Consider the following 18,535-nt stretch of genomic DNA (forward strand, 5'->3'; position numbering starts at 1 on the left):
TTCTGCAGCTCTACCCATATAGATTCCACATCATCCAAGCTAATGTCTTTCCTAACTATTGCATTAATCTCCTCTTTAACCAGCAATGCTACCCCACCTCCTTTTCCTTTTATTCTATCCTTCCTGACTGTTGAATACCCCTGGATGTTGAGGTCCCAGCCCTGTTCATCCTGGAGCCTCGTCTACATAATCCCAATCACATCATATTTGTTAACATCTATTTGCACAGTTAATTCATCCACCTTATTGCGGATACTCCTTGCATTAAGACACAAAGCCTTCAGGCTTGTTTTTTTTAACACCCTTTGTCCTTTTAGAATTTTGCTGTACAGTGGCCCTTTTTGTTCTTTGCCTTGGGTTTCTCTGCCCTCCACTTTTCCTCATCTCCTTTCTGTCTTTTGCTTTTGCCTCCTTTTTGTTTCCCTCTGTCTCCCTGCATTGGTTCCCATCCCCCTGCCGTATTAGTTTAACTCCTCCCCAACAGCACTAGCAAACACTCCCCCTAGGACATTGGTTCCGGTCCTGCCCAGGTGCAGACCGTTCGGTTTGTACTGGTCCTACCTCCCCCAGAACCGGTTCCAATGCCCCAGGAATTTGAATCCCTCCCTGCTGCACCACTGCTCAAGCCACGTATTCATCTGCGCTATCCTGCGATTCCTACTCTGACTAGCACGTGGCACTGGTAGCAATCCCATGATTACTACTTTTGAGGTCCTACTTTTTAATTTAGCTCCTAGCTCCTTAAATTCGTTTCGTAGGACCTCATCCCTTTTTTTTACCTATGTCGTTGGTTCCAATGTGCACCACGACAACTGGCTGTTCTCCCTCCCTTTTTAGAATGTCCTGCACCCGCTCCGAGACATCCTTGACCCTTGCACCAAGGAGGCAACATACCATCCTGGAGTCTTGGTTGCGGCTGCAGAAACGCCTATCTATTCCCCTCACAATTGAATCCCCTATCACTATCGCTCTCCCACTCTTTTTCCTGCCCTCCTGTGCAACAGAGCCACCTACGGTGCCATGAACTTGGCTGCTGCTGCCCTCCCCTGATGAGTCATCCTCCCCAACAGTACCCAAAGCGGTGTATCTGTTTTGCAGGGGGATGATCACAGGGGACCCCTGCACTACCTTCCTTGCACTACTCTTCCTGCTGTATTTTAGCTCAAACTACAAGTTTAAAGTTACCTGGGCCCTTCCCACGGCCCCTATTGCTCTTTGTTTTCATGGGTGAGCGCGGGAACTTTGCTCAAATTTGACTTTCCAATTCCTGGATTTCTCTGCCATTAGTACAATGCTACTCCACTGGACTGCACTGTAAGACTCAGCTGCAGTGACTCCGATCTTATATTCAGGTGCTTAAATTTAAAGATAACCTTTTCTAGCTTACAGACCATTCCTCATTGATACTGTTACCTGCTGAGTCTATGACTGTCCTACTGGTTTATTTTGCTGCTTTGTGGGTCCAGGCCAGAAATTCCCTCTCCTGGGTTGACGTCCATTTCTCTGCCATTTCTGGATCGCATGGTGGTCTCCAACTTCGCCACAGCTTTCTTCCCCACAACAATTCCCCACATTGTCACAAAAATTCTATGATTCGATGAAATACCTCCTGGTTACTGTGCCCTCCCAAATCACTACTCCAACTCCTACCAGAATGTCCATCCACATGTGAACAAGATCATTACCATCCATAAGCTTATTGTGGTAATTGCATTCAAATTATGGCCTTGAAGGAAACTTGGCTGAAAGGTGATGACACCTTCCAACTTCACAAAGCCTGGCTATACCTTTCACCACTTGCCCTGTCTAAATCGCCCTATTCTCAATCTTTAAAAAAGATCAGCCCAGATGGGACTTGAACCCACAATCCCTGATTTAGAAGGCCAGTGCCTTATCCATTAGGCCACTGGGGCTGAATACATAAAGTGACCCACCTGAGTGTAATTGACCACTCTGAAATGTGACAGCTGCCTCACATTTTCAGAGTCTCAGATCTGGACCCACAACTTTCTGACTCAGATGTGAGAGTGGTACCCAATAAGCACAGCTGGAAGCTATTTTCTCCCATCATACCTGCTTCTGCTAGCGGCATATCGGCGTCATCTACAACAACAACTTGCAATTATATAGTGCCTGTAACATAGTAAAACATTCCAAGGCGCTTCACAGGAATGTTATCAAATAAAATTTGGCACCGAGCCACATAAGGAGATATTAGGACAGGTGAGAAAAACCTTGGTCAAAGAGGTAGGTTTTAAGCAGCATCTTAAAGGAAGAGAGAGAGGTAGCGAGGCGGAGAGGTTTAGTAAGGGAATTTCAGAGCTTAGGGCCCAAGCAACTGGAGACATGGCCGCCAATGGGGGAGTGATTATAATCAGGGATGTACAAGAGGCCAGAATTGGAGAAGCATTGAGATCTCGGGGGGTTGTCGGGCTGGAGGAGGTTAGAGCGATAGGGAGGGGAAAAGCCATGGCGTGATTTGAAAATAAGGATGAAAATTTTAAAATCGAAGCGTTGCAGGACCTGGAGCCAATGTGGATAAGCGGGCACAGGACTTGGTGCGAGTTAGGATACGGGCAGATGACTTTTGGATGCGCTCAATTGATGAGTCCCATTTTTGTGGTGTTTTCCCGTTCAATGAAAGAAATAAAATTACAAAATGGAAGAAAAAGCTTTAATTCACTGAACCGAATTACTTAACATGAGATGCACCAAAGTGATCATTAACAGAAAAGAGCACAATCGAAAATGAAGACATCTAGATGCAAGAGAAAGCCTTAACTCATAATTATATCATAACAAATCAGTAAACCGAAAGAAATAAAATGAGTGACTGAAAGAAAAGGTGTTAATTCAATGAAATAAGACACATTCCTTGAGGGAAATTCAAGCTGGCTCCTGGGCTGTCAGCTCCCTCGCTCTGTAACCCTACCCTGGGGCATTCAACACCATCCTTTACCCTTTCTCCCCCAATCTCCTCTATTCTACTGTTTAATTTCCCCAGGTTCCAATAATGGCTACATTTTAGTTCAAACAACCCTGGTCATCACTGCCTGTTCTGGGCAATTTTCCACTTTTCAGTATACCATTTGTCCCAGCCTAAACTGCCATATTGTCAATATTTAAAAAGACATACACCCCAGATGGGACTTGAACCCACAATCCCTGGCTTAGGAGGCCAATACCTTATCCATTAGGCCACTGGGGCAGAATACAGAAAGTGACCCACCTGACGGCAATTGACCACTCTGAAATGTGACATCTGTCTGACATTTTCAGAGTGTGAGAAAGTTGAGCACAGATAGAAGCCATTTTCTTCCATCATATCTGCCACTGGCAGCGCCACACCAGAGCCATCTACAACAACAACTTGCATTTATATAGTACCTTTAACATAGTAAAACCTTCCAAGGTTTTTTACAATAGCGTTATGAAACAAAATTTGACACCGAGTCACATAAGGAGATATTCGGAGAGGTGACCAAAAAATTGATCAAAGAGGTAGGTTTTAAGAAGCAACGTAAAGGAAGAGGGAGAGACGTAGCGAGGTGGAGAGGTTTAGGGAGAGAATTCCAGAGCTTAGGACCTAGGCACTTTAAGGCATGGCCACCAATAGTGGAGCAAAAAAAATCGAGGCTGAGCAAGAAGCCAGAATTAGAAGAATGAAGAGTAAGAAAAGTAGGCTAAAAAGTAGAACAAAAAATGTGAAATGAATAACAATATCATCACAAATTCACTTTTCTTTTACTTGTCAGACTGGAAACATTTTTGGAGATCCCCATCATCTCTGCAGGAAGCTTTGGGTTATCCTGTGATTTTAAACCCAATATGACCAGGATGCTGCCCACGGGTAGGAAGCTCTCCAACTTTTTGGTAGCGCTCTGGGCGGACGAGAAAAGGATAAAGCTGCACAAGTGGGACTCGACGTATTTCTACAAAAAAAATTTAACTACGGAATCCTGTTTCTGGTAGGTGCTTGTTATATATTCCACCTCGGAATAAGATTGATACTCTTCTCATAGTACTCGCTACTCTCTCCAAATGGGTCTCACCTCCTGGGCTGAGATGCTCCAAATTTGTCACAAGTGAATGAACCTCCTCGCCATAGTTAAAGTCACCCAGTATGACACAGCCAATGAACCTCATCCCCAGAGCCAAGAGGCTTCTGTCTCTACTTTCAGCCGACTATAGTTACATAACGAGATTGAAGAAATATGGTCAGTGTGTTTTTTGGACGGTCCATTGGAAGGATTGAGCCTGATGGGCTGGCCTCTTCTCATTTAATATCTGCCAACAGAGTTGACATCAAGAGCATTTAGGTCCCTGGAATATGGAGAACTCAAATGTCCACACATTTAGGCCCCTGCATGATAAAGGCAAGCCTTTACTTTGGCCATGAAGACTGCAAGCAGGCCTGTCAGAAGCACAGGGCTTTCCATCTCAGACAAGAAAGCCGCAGAGACCACGAGCAATTGAAGCTGGATACAGGCAGGGAAAGGGATGTTTCTCCCAGGTTTTGATTTCTACCTCAGGAGCAACAAACCTGTTTTGATTCTATAAAACATTAAAGAGCTCTTTTGCCACAACAGACTCCAAGACACATCCCTGTCCACTTACTGAACGAAAGGCATAGTCTTCCGCATGGTTCCTGGGTCAATGTGATAGGCTGTGCCCTATAGTTCAGTAAACGGACGGGGATGTGTACTGGAGCCATCAAGAGAAACCATCCCAACCACAGTTTTGCCCAAGGCTTCTCTTGGAAATGCTGCAACAGACTGCACCAGCGAGTGTTGGATGGTGGTGATTCCCAGTCCCTCCTTCCCTCACCCCCATGTGTCCCAGCTTGGCTCAGTTGTTAGCACGCTAATCTCTGAGTCATGACTGTAGGTTTAAGCCCCACTCCAGGGCTTGAGTATATAATCTAGACTGATAACTCAGTGCAGTACTGGTGGGAGATGATGTGCTCTAGATGTTAAACCAAGGGGCCATTTGCATGTTCCAGTGGCTGTGATGGCTATTAAAGATTCTATAACCATTTCAAAGGAAATTTCGGCTCTTCTCTTGATATCCTGGCTATCATTCCTCCCTCAGCCAACAGCTCCAAAAATGGCTGTTTGTAGGATATTGCAAGGTATGCGTTGGCTTCTGCATTTGTTGAGAAGAACCTGCATTTATGTAGCACCGATCCTGTCCTCAGGACATTTACATAACACCAGTCACTGCACTTCAAAGTAATGTCATTGGTGGTGAAATATTTGAGACATTTCTCAGAGGAGCAATAAGGTTCTTTACAAATGGCCGTCGGTCCTGATTTCAGTAACAGCATTGTGGGCAATTGCTACATGTATTGCCCACAGGAAAACATCTAATTCCAATTCAGTATAGCCCCCTTCACTTGGAACCGGTTACTTTGCTTTCCTTCTTTTACTGGAGCGCAAGGAAAGGAGAAGGAACAGCACTGAATTCCACCTTAGCCAACACCCTACAGCCAGGTGAAGTACTCATAATATTACTGATGTTATGTATCCAATAACTGTTAGACTGAGTACTGTTTAACTCCAAGAGGGATGACCTTGGCTCTGCTTTATTAAGGCCCAAAGTGACTAATATACAAAATGGCTGGCCCTTAATACTTGGGCTGCACACACATGCGTGCAGCCCAATGGCCTCCAACAGTGACGCCATCTAGTGGCTAGTGATGGCAAAAGTACATACATGACAATACTCCACTCTGAGATATTAACACAGTCTTTTACAAATTGAGACAGTCTGGTGTTTTATGCTCCCGGGTTGACCGTCTCAGTTCAACTCCAGCCGTGGGTAAGTGCTCAGAGGCTGTTGTGACTGGTGGCTGGGTGGCTGACTTGGTGGGAGTGGCAATGGCCATGTCAGGGATTGAAAGTCCATTTTCATTGAATATGTCAGTGATTGAAAGTCCCGATTCACTGATGGCCACTGAGTCCTCTGATGACTGGGGGTAGGTTGGTTGGTCGTCGATTGTCTCTTCCTCCGACTGTTCCGGTTCGTCTGTGTGCCGCAGCTTTGTCTGATCCATATGTTTCCTGCATGTTTGCCCATTTTTGAGCTTGACAATAAATACTCTGTTTGTTAGCCTCTTTGGCCATGGCAGTACCAGCGATCCACTTGGGACCCTGACCATAATTCAGGACATATACAGGATCATTTACAGAAATATCGCGTGACACAGCTGTGCAATGGTGATACCCTTGCTGACTTTGTCTTCTATATTCAACATGATTATTCAAGTCAGGGTGTACAAGAGATAGTTTGGTCTTAAGACCTCTCTTCATCATTAGTTCAGCAGGCGAGACCCCTGTAAGCGTGTGTGGTCTTGTCCTGTAACTAAGCAGTATGATGACAGGCGGATCTGCAGTGACCCTTGGGTTACTCGCTTCATACTCTGCTTTATGATTTGGACAGCATGTTCTGCTTGCCCATTGGATGCAGGTTTGAACGGTGCTGACCTTACATGTTTGATACCATTGAGTTTCATGAACTCTTGAAACTCCTGACTGGAGAAGCACGATCCGTTGTCGCTAACAATGATGTCAGGCAGACCATGTGTCGCGAACATGATACTGAGATTCTCAATGGTAGCTGTGGATGTGCTGGATAACATGATTATACACTCTATCCACTTCGAACATGCATCCACCACAACTAAAAACATCTTCCCCAGGAAGGGACCCTGCAAAGTTGATGTGGATCCTGGACCATGGTTTGGACGGCCACGACCACAGCGGCGATTCTGCTGGTGCTTTGCTGAGCTGCATGCAAGTGTTGCACTGATGCACACATGATTCCAGCTCAGATTCAATTCCCGACCACCATTTATGAGACCTGGCGATGACTTTCATCATTCCAATGCTGGAATGTGTGCTATGCCGCTCACGTACAAATGTTTCTCTCCCTTTCTTGGGCATAACAACACGATTGCCCCACAGTATACAATCCGACTGAATAGATAGTTCATCTTTGCGACGAATGTAAGGTTTGGTCTCCTCGCACATTTGCTTGGGTATGGCAGATCAATCACCTTTGAGGATGCAGCTCTTCACCACCGATAAAATCGGGTCCTGGCTGGTCCAGGTCTTAACTTGTTGAGTTGTGACAGGGGTTCCTTCACTCTCAAAAGCATCCATAACTAACAATAGGTCTGCCGGTTGTGGCATTTCCACCTCCGGCGTGGGCAACGGCAGACGGCTCAATGCATCGGCACAATTCTCGGTGCCAGGTCTATGGCGAATGACATCATCATAAGCGGATAATGTCAGCGCCCACCTCTGCATGCGGGATGAAGCATTGGTATTGATACCTTTGTTTTCAGAGAACAGTGAAATGAGCGGCTTAAGCATAGAAACATAGAAACATAGAAAATAGGTGCAGGAGTAGGCCATTCGGCCCTTCAAGCCTGCACCACCATTCAATAAGATCATGGCTGATCATGCACTTCAGTACCCCATTCCTGCTTTCTCTCCATACCCCTTGATCCCCTTAGCCGTAAGGGCCATATCTAACTCCCTCTTGAATATATCCAATGAACTGGCATCAACAACTCTCTGCGGCAGGGAATTCCACAGGTTAACAACTCTCTGAGTGAAGGAGTTTCTCCTCATCTCAGTCCTAAATGGCCTACCCCTTATCCTAAGACTGTGTTCCCTGGTTCTGGACTTCCCCAACATCGGGAACATTCTACCCGCATCTAACCTGTCCCGTCCCGTCAGAATCTTATATGTTTCTATGAGATCCCCTTGTGATCTGTCTCCAGTTCAAACTGAAGATCAAACAGGTACTGATGAATCTTTTTAACCCCATACACACAGGCTAGTGCTTCTTTCTCTACCATGCTGTAGGCTCTTTCCCCTTTAGACAAACTTTTTGAAGCATAAGCGACTGGTTGAAGTTTACCCGACTCATTAGCTTGTTGGAGTACGCAACCAATTCCATATGACGAAGCATCACAGGTCAATACTAAACGTTTACATGGGTCATAATGTACCAGCAGCTTGTTAGAGCAAAGCAGATTAGTGACTTTCTCAAAAGCTCTGTCTTGAGATGCACCCCACACCAAGTTGTCGCCTTTTCTTAGCAGCATGTGCAGTGGTCGTAATAAGGTGCTCAATTTAGTTACCGAAGTAGTTGAGTAGACCCAGGAACGAACGCAGCTCCATCACATTCTGTGGCTTGGGTGCATTCTTGATGGCCTTGGTTTTCGTGTCCGTGGGCCTGATGCCGTCAGCAGCAATTTTTCTCCCCAGGAATTCGACCTCTGGTGCCATGAAGACGCACTTCGAGCGTTTCAGTCTGAGTCCCACTTTGTCCAGATGATGTAGGACCTCTTGTTCAGATGTTCCTCGGAGTCATGACCTGTGATCAAGATGCCATCTTGGAACACGACGGTTCTGGGAACGGACTTCAGTCGATTCTCCATGTTCCTCTGAAATATTGCTGCAGCCGAGCGAATTCTAAAAGAGCACCTCTGATAAATAAACAGTCCTTTATACATGTTAATGCATGTAAGTCTCTTCGACATCTTGACCAGCTCCTGTGTCATGTTGGCCAACGTCAAGTCCAGTTTGGTGATTGACTTCCACCCGGCTAGTGCTGCAAACAAATCATCAGCCTTCGGTAACGGGTACTGATCCTGTTTCAAAACCCTGTTGATCATAGCCTTACCGTCTCCACAGATTCTGACTGTGCCATCACTTTTCAGCACAGGAACAATGGGGCTGGCCCATTCATTAAATTCATCCAGTGATATGATCCTTTCACACTGGAGTCTGTCCAGTTCGATTTCGACCTTCTCCCTCATCATATATGGAACTGCCTGAGCTTTATGATGGACGGGTCTTGCATCCGAGTCCACGTGGATCTGCACCTTGGCTCCCGTGAAGTTGCCGATGCCTGGTTCGAACAGCGAAGGGAACTTGCTCAGTACTTGGGCACATGTATCTTTCTCCGACGACAATGCCTTGATGTCGTTCCAATCGCAGCTGATTTTTTCAAACCAGTTCCTGCCGAATAGTGTTGGGCCATTGCCTGGGACAATCATAGCGGTAACTCGTGAACCACACCGTCATACGACACTTTAATTGTGGCACTGCCAATCACCGTTATGAGTTTTTTTGTGTACATGCGCAACTTGGCATTGACTGGACTCAGCCTGGGCCTCACAGCACTTAGGATCCCATAGCTTGTCTAATGCCCTCTGGCTCATTATCGATTGACTCGCCCTCATGTCCAGTTCCATCGATACTGGCACCTCATTAAATTTCATGTTGATCATTATCAGTTTGCTCTTAGTTAGGAACGAGTACAGTCCATACACTTCCTCCTCTGGTATCTCGGATTGCATATCCGGATCCGCGCTATACTGGTCATCATCCTCCACGTGGTGTGTCGCAGCACGCTTGCTCATCTGCGGACACTTGCGCTGAAGATGCCCCATTCTCAGACAGCCTTTGCAACTAAATTGCTTAAATCGGCACTGCTGGTGCTGGTGATTTCCCCCACAATGCCAACAGGGAGAAATCGGATGCATTCCCGCTAGCGGACTTTGGGCAGCCACAGGTTTTGCGTACGCAGTCGGGTAGGCCCTGCCACGTGCCGCTCTGCCGAACACCGAATCAATCATATTTACAGTACTTGCCGAGTTATGATTTTTCACTGATATCTGCTTTATCCGTCGTTATGTATGACTGGGTGATCGTGATGGCCCTGTTCAAGTTCAATGTCTCCACTGCCAGTAGTTTACGCTGAATCACCTCGTGGTTGATGCTGATTACAAAAAAGTCCTGCAGCATGTGTGCCAACACAGCCCCGAACTTACATGGTCCCACTAGACGTCTCAGATCGGCAACAAATTCCGCTGCATTCTGGCCCTCTGAGCGAACGTGCGTGTAAAATCTGTATCTCAAGATGATGATGCCTTCATCTCGCTTAAGGTGGTCCTGTACCAGTGTAAACAGTTCTTCATACGTTTTCTCTGTTGGACTCACAGGCTGGAGTAGATTCTTTATCAGACCATAAATTTTTGGACCGCTAACCGTGAGGAACACCGCCCGGCGCCGATTTGCGTCGCCGACCTCCTCCATTTTGTTGGCCACGAAGAACTGGCTCAAACGGCTCACAAAGTCTGCCCAATCTTCTCCTTCCACAAATCGCTCCAACAATCCAATTGTGCTCATTTTTGCATGCAAAGGTTCTTGTTGCCTCGTTGCCAAATATTGGTATATGCAATAACTATTAGACTGAGTACTGTTTAACTCCAAGAGGTATGACCTTGGCTCTGCTTTATTAAGGCCCAAAGTGACTAATATACAAAATGGCTGGCCTTTTATACTTGGGCTGTACACACGTGCGTGTAGCCCACTGGCCTCCAAAAGTGGCGCCATCTAGTGGCTAGTAACCCCAAAAGTACATACATGACAGCTATGGTACTAGCAGTGGCAGATATAATGGGAGAAAATAGCTTCTATCTGTGCTCAACTTTCTCAGACTCTGAAAATGTGAGGCAGAAGTCACATTTCAGAGTGGTCAATTACCCTCAGGTGGGTCACTTCATGCATTCAGCACCAGTCGCCTAATGGATAAGGCACTAGCCTCCTAAGCCAGGGATTGTGGGTTTGAGTCCCACCTGAGGGTGATGTCTTTATATAAAGATTGTCAATATGTTGGTTGGACAAGTGGTGGAAGGTATCGCCAGGTGGGGAGGCTTCATTTGGACCAAGGTGTCATCAACTTCAAATTTGTGCAAAGTTCCAGTGCTCACTGATGGTCACAGGGCAGGCAGGGTCAGTAGACATGGTATCTCCCTAAATAGCTCTGCCTTGCTACCTCTCTCTTCTCCTTTAAGACACTCCCTAAAACCTACTGCTTTGACTGAGAAATGAGCCATGCCTCTGTGGATCACACTGTTGTTTCTGAGTCAGAATGTTGTGGGTTCAAATCCCATTACAGACAGTTGAACACAAAAATCTAGCTGACACTTCAGTGCAGAGGAGGTGCTGTATTTTGGCTTGATTGATGACGGAAAGTGTCATGGACTGTGAGACAAGTTTCCTTCAAAACTGAAATGTCAATACAATCATCCACAATAAGCTCATGGATAGACACAAGTGGGTAGGGCAGAGTAACCGAGAGGTATACTGAAGGTATTTCTGTGAAAATGTGGAGAATTGTTCTGTGGCAGAAAGTGAGGATGAAGTTGGAGGCCGCCCTAAGATCCAGAAATGGACTTTAACCCAGGAGAGGGAATTTCTGGCCAGGACCCACACAGCAGCAAAATAAACCAGAAGGACAGTCATAGACTCAGCAGGTAACAGTAGCTATGGGGAATGGACTGTAAACTACACAAAATTCCTTTCAAAGAACAACTGAGTAGAAGATCAGAGTCACAGCAGCTGACTGAGTCTTACAGTGCAGTCCAGTGGAGTAGCATAGTATGAATGGCAGAGAAATCCAGGAATTGTGAAGTCAAATTTGATCAAAGTTCCAGGGCTCACCCATGAAAACAAAGAGCAATCGGGGTCAGGGGATAGGCACTGGGCACGGTATCTCCATAAACATCTCCGCCTCACTACCTTTCTCTCCTCCTTGAAGACGCTCCTTGAAACCTACTTCACTGACCAATTGCCCTCAGGTGGGTCACTCCATGTATTCAGCCCCAGTGGCCTAATGGATAAGGCACTGGCCTTCTAAGCCAGGGATTGTGGGTTCGCGCCCCACCTGGGGTGATGTCTTTTAAAGATTGACAATACGGCAGTTGAGGTTGGGCAAGTGATGGAAGGTATCGCCAGGCAGGGAGGCTTCATTTGGACCTGTAGTGTTTGCAGGCACTCCAGTAATGACTCCACGAGGTAAGGTATTACACTTGAACTGTTGTGACTTTAGTCCATTTATTGCAGCTCCTGAATGAGGTTACAGTAAGGTGGGCTCCCTTTCATACCTGGTTACCTCTGGTGTACAGGTGACCTCTAGGTCTCCACCTGTTGCACCCTCTCGTGGTACAGGCATATTATATACAGTGTGAAGATACATTCATTGGTCTTATGTAACTGTACTTTGAGTGTACAGGGTATATACATACACAACATCACTCCCCCCTTGTGCCACTGGCCTTTGCACTGGGTGCTCTGGCCCTCGACTTGAGTGCCCAAAGCCCTTGCACTTTGTCTGTGTTTGGGAATGGCTCTCTCCCTGTCGACCCCCAAGTCCTTATTGCCACGACATTGGGAAATGGTCAGCAGTGGACGGTTGAAGGTTGAAGTGGGGTTTTGAGTGAGTTCTGGGTGTGATCCATGTGTGTCCATGGCTACATACCCCCATTCCCCCCCCCACCCCCATACATAGACCATGCGTGTGGCTTGACATTTGCATTTACACACATGTACAAAAAAAAAACGATTGGTTACATGACTGTTTGGGTTTAGCAGTGGTGGAACACATACATTTTACAGGTGAGGTACATACATGGTATTGCAGTCTTGCCCCTGGGGTGTAGGTGCAGGTGGGTGAGGACGCTAGTTCCAGAGTAACCGGACTGTGTCCAGGTTGTCTGATGGCGGCGCTGCGCCCCCTGCCAGCTGGGTGGGCCCAAGTCGCTCCCTTGGCTGGGTCTCAGGGCCTTTGCCGTTACCTAGTGGTGGGCAGAGCCACAGGAATGTGTGGCTTCCCTGTCCTCCTTTGAGAGCTGCAGGGTCTCCCTGCTGCCCTTCAGCGGTAGTGGGAGCCTGGTCATCCCAGGTCCCATCGGGAGGGCTGGATGTTGCTGGTCTCTTGCTCCCTGTGCTGGCCCTGGTGGCCAGAGGGGTCGGGCCGATCTGGAACAGGGTGCCGGTAGTGGTGTCTGTGCCGTCCGCTGATCGCTGGCCCTGCAGTGGGTAAGCTCCCACTGTGTGTGGCCACACTTCCTGGGGCATCGCCTTGGTCCCGGAGTTGCAGGCTACATGATTGGGTAGCCCGCTGGACCTGGGTGCTTCAAACGGGAGATTGCCCTTGGTTTTGTCGGTGAGCATCTTGAACCTGGCATCACACATTATTCCATTGTTTACATTCATGATACATTGTCTTCGATCGCTTTCAGGTACGAGTTCACATTTGTCAATTACATCTTTACGCTCAATTACATATTTTCCCTGTATATTACCAGCATCGCTCTACAATATTACATTTAGATACTTGTGTTCATCAATTACACCTTTTCCGCTTATCCTACCAGCATCGCTATTCAACGGTACAGTTAAATACTTGCATTTGTTAATTACATGTCTCACATTAGTATCACCGGCATCTCTGCACAAAAAGTGGAACTATCCCTTTAATTGTTCTGGGTTGCCGGTCTCCTTTAAGAGTGCTTTGCAATCTTTATCCCAATCCGGTTCGCTGCTCGGCATCACGTGTTGCTCCCTTAACGCTGCCCCTCGTGGTCTAGTCGCGGCCATCTTGATTTCAGGCACTTCGCCTCGTGGTGTAGGCGCCACCTTTTCACTCTCTTCGAGGTAGGCTGCGGTGATCCTTCTCTCTCCAGGGTCTGCCACCGAAGCCGGAGAAATACCTTCTGTGTCGATCTTCTCCCTTCTGAGTCCTGCCATGGCCCGGAAGGTGTACTCTGTCCGTTCAGGTTGGATCATCTCGCCGTTGGGTGGTGCGTCTGCGCAGTCGAGCTGGACGGTAAGATCTTCAGGTGCTGCGATGGATTCAAATTTGGGGCCGCCTAGGACGTCGATCGCCAGGGCCTGGAGGCTTTCCCAGCTCCAACAGATTTGGATTTGCTTCATCCAACTTCTTCCTAGCAGCGTTGGACCATCACCAGCAACGACCCACAAAGGTAGCTTGTGCATCGCACCGCCGTGGGACACCTGGACATCCACGCTGCCAACGACTGGGATGGTGTCGTTTGTGTAAGTGAGCAGCTTCACCTGGATCGGGAGCATTTTGGGTTGTTTGATAGAGTTGTTCCAGAGTTTCTCGAAGGCCGCCTGATTCATCAGCGATGGGCTCGCCCCTGTGTTGACCTCCATCAAGACTGGAACACCGTTGATTTCAATTTCTATTTTCAACGAGGAACTCTCGGTGGAGCAGATAAACACTCCGTATATCTCTTCCTGGGGCTGAACTGCATCCTGGACTCTCTCCTCCTCTTCATCAGTGCTGGAACCCGGATGATCGGCTAACCCTTCAGCGACGCGGTGAGTAAAATTTCTTTTACATATTCGCTGGAGATGGCCTTTAGTGTTACAGCCTTTGCAAGTAGTGTCTTTGTATCGGCACTGGTGGGCCCTGTGATTTCCTCCACAGCGCCAGCATGGGGCTGGCCGGTTGGCCCCATGCGGCGGACTCGGGTACAGGGCTCGGGGTCACAGTCTTGCCTCTGAAAGGCGCCATTCGGTTCATGGTACTTGCCGGGTTAGAGTCCTGGGGTTGAGTCATCATCCTTCTGGAATCGCAGGCCGAGGCCACGAACGCTTGGCTCCCGCTAATTGCTTTCTGCAGGATGACGGTGGTATCCACAGAGAGCAGCCTGTGGGGGGGGGGGGTCTTCGTGGCCGATTCCAATATCAAAGATGTCCTTCAGTGCGTCGGTGAGGTGGTCACCAAAATCACACAACCGTCTCAAGTCTGCAGCGTATTTTGCGATTTCTTGGCCTTCGGGCCGCCGGTGTGTGTATAACTCTGGCTGTGAGGATGCTCTCTTTTTGCTTAAGCTGTTCCTGTATGCGTTACGAGCTCCGCGAACGTTTTCGTTGTCATCTTCTCTGAGCCTAGCAAGTCCCTGACAAGGCCATGAATGGTGGGCCCACAACTGCTGAGCAGTATGGCTCTGCGCTTATCAGCCAGCGAGGTTGGTGTGTTTCCAGCCAGGTCGTTCGCGATGAAGTGGTGTTCTAGCCTTTCCACAAAGGCATCCCAATCTTCTCCATCAGCGAATTGCTGGATGTTGCTAAGTTTAAGCATTTTTCGTGTGGAATTCGTATTCTCGTCGCCAATTGTAGTGTTTGCAGGCACTCGCGTAATGACTCCACGAGGTAAGGTATTGCATTTGAGAGCTCCTGAATGAAGTTACAGTCAGGTGGGCTCCCTTTTATACCTGGTTACCTGCGGTGTGCAGGTGACCTCTAGGTCTCCACCAGTTGCACCCTCTGGTGGTACAGGCATATTGTATACAGTGTAAAGATACATTCATTGGCCTTATGTAACTGTACATTGAGCATACAGGGTATATACATATACAAAAAGACCAAGGTGTCATCAACTTCAAATTTGTGCAAAGTTCCAGTGCTCACTGATGGTCACAGGGCAGGCAGGGTCGGGGGATGGGTAGTGGACACAGTATTGCTCTAAACAGCTCCGCCTTGCTACCTCTCGCTCTTCCTTTAAGATACCCTCTAAAACCTACTGCTTTGACCCAGAAATGAGCCATGGCTCAGTGGGTAGCCCTCTCCCATTACAGACACGAACACAAAAATCTAGCTGACACTTCAGTGCAGAGGAAGTGCTGCACTGTTGCAGGTGCTGTATTTTGGCTTGATTGATGACGCAAAGTGTCATGGACTGTGAGACAAGTTTCCTGCAAGCCCAAAATGTCAATACAATCATCCACAATAAGCCCATGGATAAACACAAGTGGGTAGGGCAGAGTAACCAAGAGGTATACTGGAGGTAATTCCGTGAAAATGTGGAGAATTGTTCTGTGGCAGAAAGTTAAGTTGGAGGCCACCCTAAGATCCAGAAATGGACTGTAGCCCAGGAGAGGGAATTTCTGGCCAGGACCCACACAGCAGCAAAATAAATCAGTCGGACAGTCATAGACTCAGCGGGTAACAGTAGCAATGGAGAATGGAATGTAAACTACACAAAATTCCTTTCAAAGTGTTATGTCTGTAATACTCTTATGAATGACTCCACGAGGTCTAGTATTGTAATTGAGCTGTTGTGACCTTAGTCCCATTTATTGTAACTCCAGAGTAAAGCACAAACATGGTGGGCAGCCTTTTATATTGGGCCCTGCACACCTATGCAGGTGACCCTCAGGTTTTCCACCACAGTGCCCTCTGGTGCCATACCTTATGTGACTATACAGTTAGTATACATGGTCTACATACATGACATCACTTCCCCCCAAGCCTTTAATGCAAATTGACTCGTACATTGATGGTGACCTGTGCTTTGCTCTTCCTGGTTGACCATTGGACGGTCGCTTCTAGCTTGGGTGGGTTGGTAGTGAGTGGAGGTCCCCGTGGTTTCTGGTTGTGAGTCCATGACTATTCCATTCTCCCCCCCAACACAGAGATCATGCTAATGGCCCGTTACACGCAAGTTGCATTCAAGTTCATCACATGGGTTTACATTTACATCTTGGTAATTTGTTGGATGGATTACAGTTGCATTTATTTTTGTGTGGTACATTTATTTGATCAATACAAGTATATCAGTACACAAGGACAGTCTAGTTCCAGCACGGCCGGATGAGATCCGGGTCGTCTGGTGGCGGCGCAGTGCCCCATGCTAGTGGGTCTGTGAGTGAGGTGAGCTCATTTTGCTCGAGTTGCCGGAGCTCGGGGCTCTTGCCGTTACTCCTAGTGTCGGGCAGGCCCAAAGACAGCTGATGTGTCTGTGACCTCCCTGTCCTTTTCGTTTGCGCAGTGTTGCTGCTGCTCCCTGGGAAGCGGTCTGAGCAAGTGAGCGTTTCGTCTAAGCGACGGTGTGGCTGCCTCGTCTTGTCTAACAGTTCACAGGGGACTGCTGACTCGCTTTCCTTGAGGCACCGTTGTGAGCACTCTCTAGTTTGGGATCCTGGCTGGTCCAGGTCCCGTTCGGAGGAGGCGTTGCGGGTGACCCTTCGCTCTTGGACATTGCCGTGGTGGCGAGTGGGTTTGTGGGCTGCGCTGTTTCCACCCGGGTGGTGAGCGATGGTAGCCGACTTGAGCATAGGCACAGTTTACTTTTTCTGGCCCGTAGCGGTTCATGCCATCGGATGCCTGCAATGTTAAACCGATCTGAGGCAGGGTATCGCTACCAGTGCCTCTGCTCTCCGGAGATCGTTTACTCTGTGGCTTGTCTACTTCTGTCAGCTGTGGGGACACTTTATGATACATCGTTCTGGTCCCGGGGACACAGGTTACAGCATTGGGTAGCCCGCTGGACCTGTATACGACCGTTAGGAGTTCGCCCGCTATAATGGCTGATTGCAATTTGCACCCAACATCGCTCAACAACATTTTGCTCATTACAGCTGGACTTTTACATTGGTTACCAATTTCAAGCAGTTCATTCAAAAATGGCAGGTTGCTGGCCTCCTTTAAAATGGCCTTATTACTTTTACCCCAATCATCTTCCTTGCGTGGAAGCACGTGCCATTGCTCCATTAGCGCTGCACCTCGTGGTTTGGGCGCCATCTTTTCCCTGTCCATGATGTCGACCTCCGCGATCTTCTTTCCCAGGGATTCTGCCACTGAAGCTGGGAAAGCGTCCTCGGATCCAATCTTCCTCCCCAGAAGTCCTGCCACTGAAACCGGGAAGGTGCGTTCTGGTCGTCTCGGCCGGATCATCGCCATGCAGTTGTGATGAGCGGTCTGTGCCTCGGGGGCTGCGCGGATCTGCTCTCCGATCCCTGGTCCAACCGAATGCGGGGGCTTGCTCTGCCTCTGAGCATGGGAGACGTCGATCGTTGGAGGGATGAAGTCTTCCCAGTTCCAATGAATCTTCCCCAGCCATCTTCTTCCAAGTAGCGTTGGTCCATCACCTGAAACAATCCACGATGGTAAATTGTGCACCACGCCATCATGGGATACACTTACATCCGCACTACCAACAACTGATATCAGTTCCTTGGTGTAGGTGCGCAGCTTTGCCTGAACCGGGATCAGCTTGGGTCGTTCAGCTTGATCGTTCCATAGCCTCTCAAAGGCTTCCTGGCTCATTACTGACTGACTCGCCCCCGTGTCCACTTCCATGAAGACTGGAACACCATTTATCTCGACTTCCATTATCACTGGAGGACAATCTGTGATGCAGGTATAGACTCCATACACTTCGTCCTGGGACTGAGCTGCCTCTCTAGCCATCTCCTCATAATCCGTGCTGGAGTCACAGCCATCTGCTGACTCCTCTTCCACGTGGTGAGTCACAGCTCTTTTGCACATTCGCTGGAGGTGTCCCTTTGTGCTGCAGCCTTTGCACACATAGCCTCTGAACCGACACTGATGAGCTCTGTGATTACCTCTGCAATGCCAGCATGATGCTATTCGACTTACGTTTGCACCCCTCGGCGGACTCTGAGTTAAAGGACTCGGGGGGGCCTGTACGCTCTGCCTTGGGCAGATTCACATTCAACAGTTCTGCCTCTGAAAGGCGCCATTCTATTTACAGAACTTGCCGGGTTTGAGTCCTGAGAGTGAGTCATTATCTGCTTGGAGCTGCAGCTTGAGGTCATGAATGCCTGGCTGATGCTGATGGCCTTCTGCAGAGTGACGGTGGTTTCAGCAGACAGTCGCCTGTGAAGAAGGACCTCATG

At 48.1% G+C, this 18,535-nt stretch overlaps 1 protein-coding gene and 2 non-coding genes across 3 annotated transcripts in view; 2 read left to right on the plus strand and 1 right to left on the minus strand.

The window, feature by feature from the left end:
* Positions 1-18,535, plus strand: part of LOC139230264 (guanylyl cyclase C-like) — a gene marked incomplete at its 5' end in the record, with an annotated part of 252,495 nt that overhangs the window by 82,585 nt on the left and 151,375 nt on the right. Inside the window, one exon of the mRNA XM_070862094.1 lies at positions 3,756-3,968. Within this exon, the coding sequence (XP_070718195.1) occupies positions 3,756-3,968 (213 nt within the window). The remainder of the gene's footprint in view (positions 1-3,755; positions 3,969-18,535) is intronic.
* trnar-ccu (transfer RNA arginine (anticodon CCU)) lies at positions 3,136-3,208 on the minus strand. Its single transcript has one exon. It is a non-coding gene; the product is annotated as a tRNA-Arg (tRNA).
* trnar-ucu (transfer RNA arginine (anticodon UCU)) lies at positions 11,684-11,756 on the plus strand. The gene has a single exon. It is a non-coding gene; the product is annotated as a tRNA-Arg (tRNA).

This window comes from Pristiophorus japonicus, chromosome 19, assembly GCF_044704955.1.
Source record: "Pristiophorus japonicus isolate sPriJap1 chromosome 19, sPriJap1.hap1, whole genome shotgun sequence".
Classification (NCBI taxonomy): Eukaryota; Metazoa; Chordata; class Chondrichthyes; family Pristiophoridae; genus Pristiophorus; species Pristiophorus japonicus.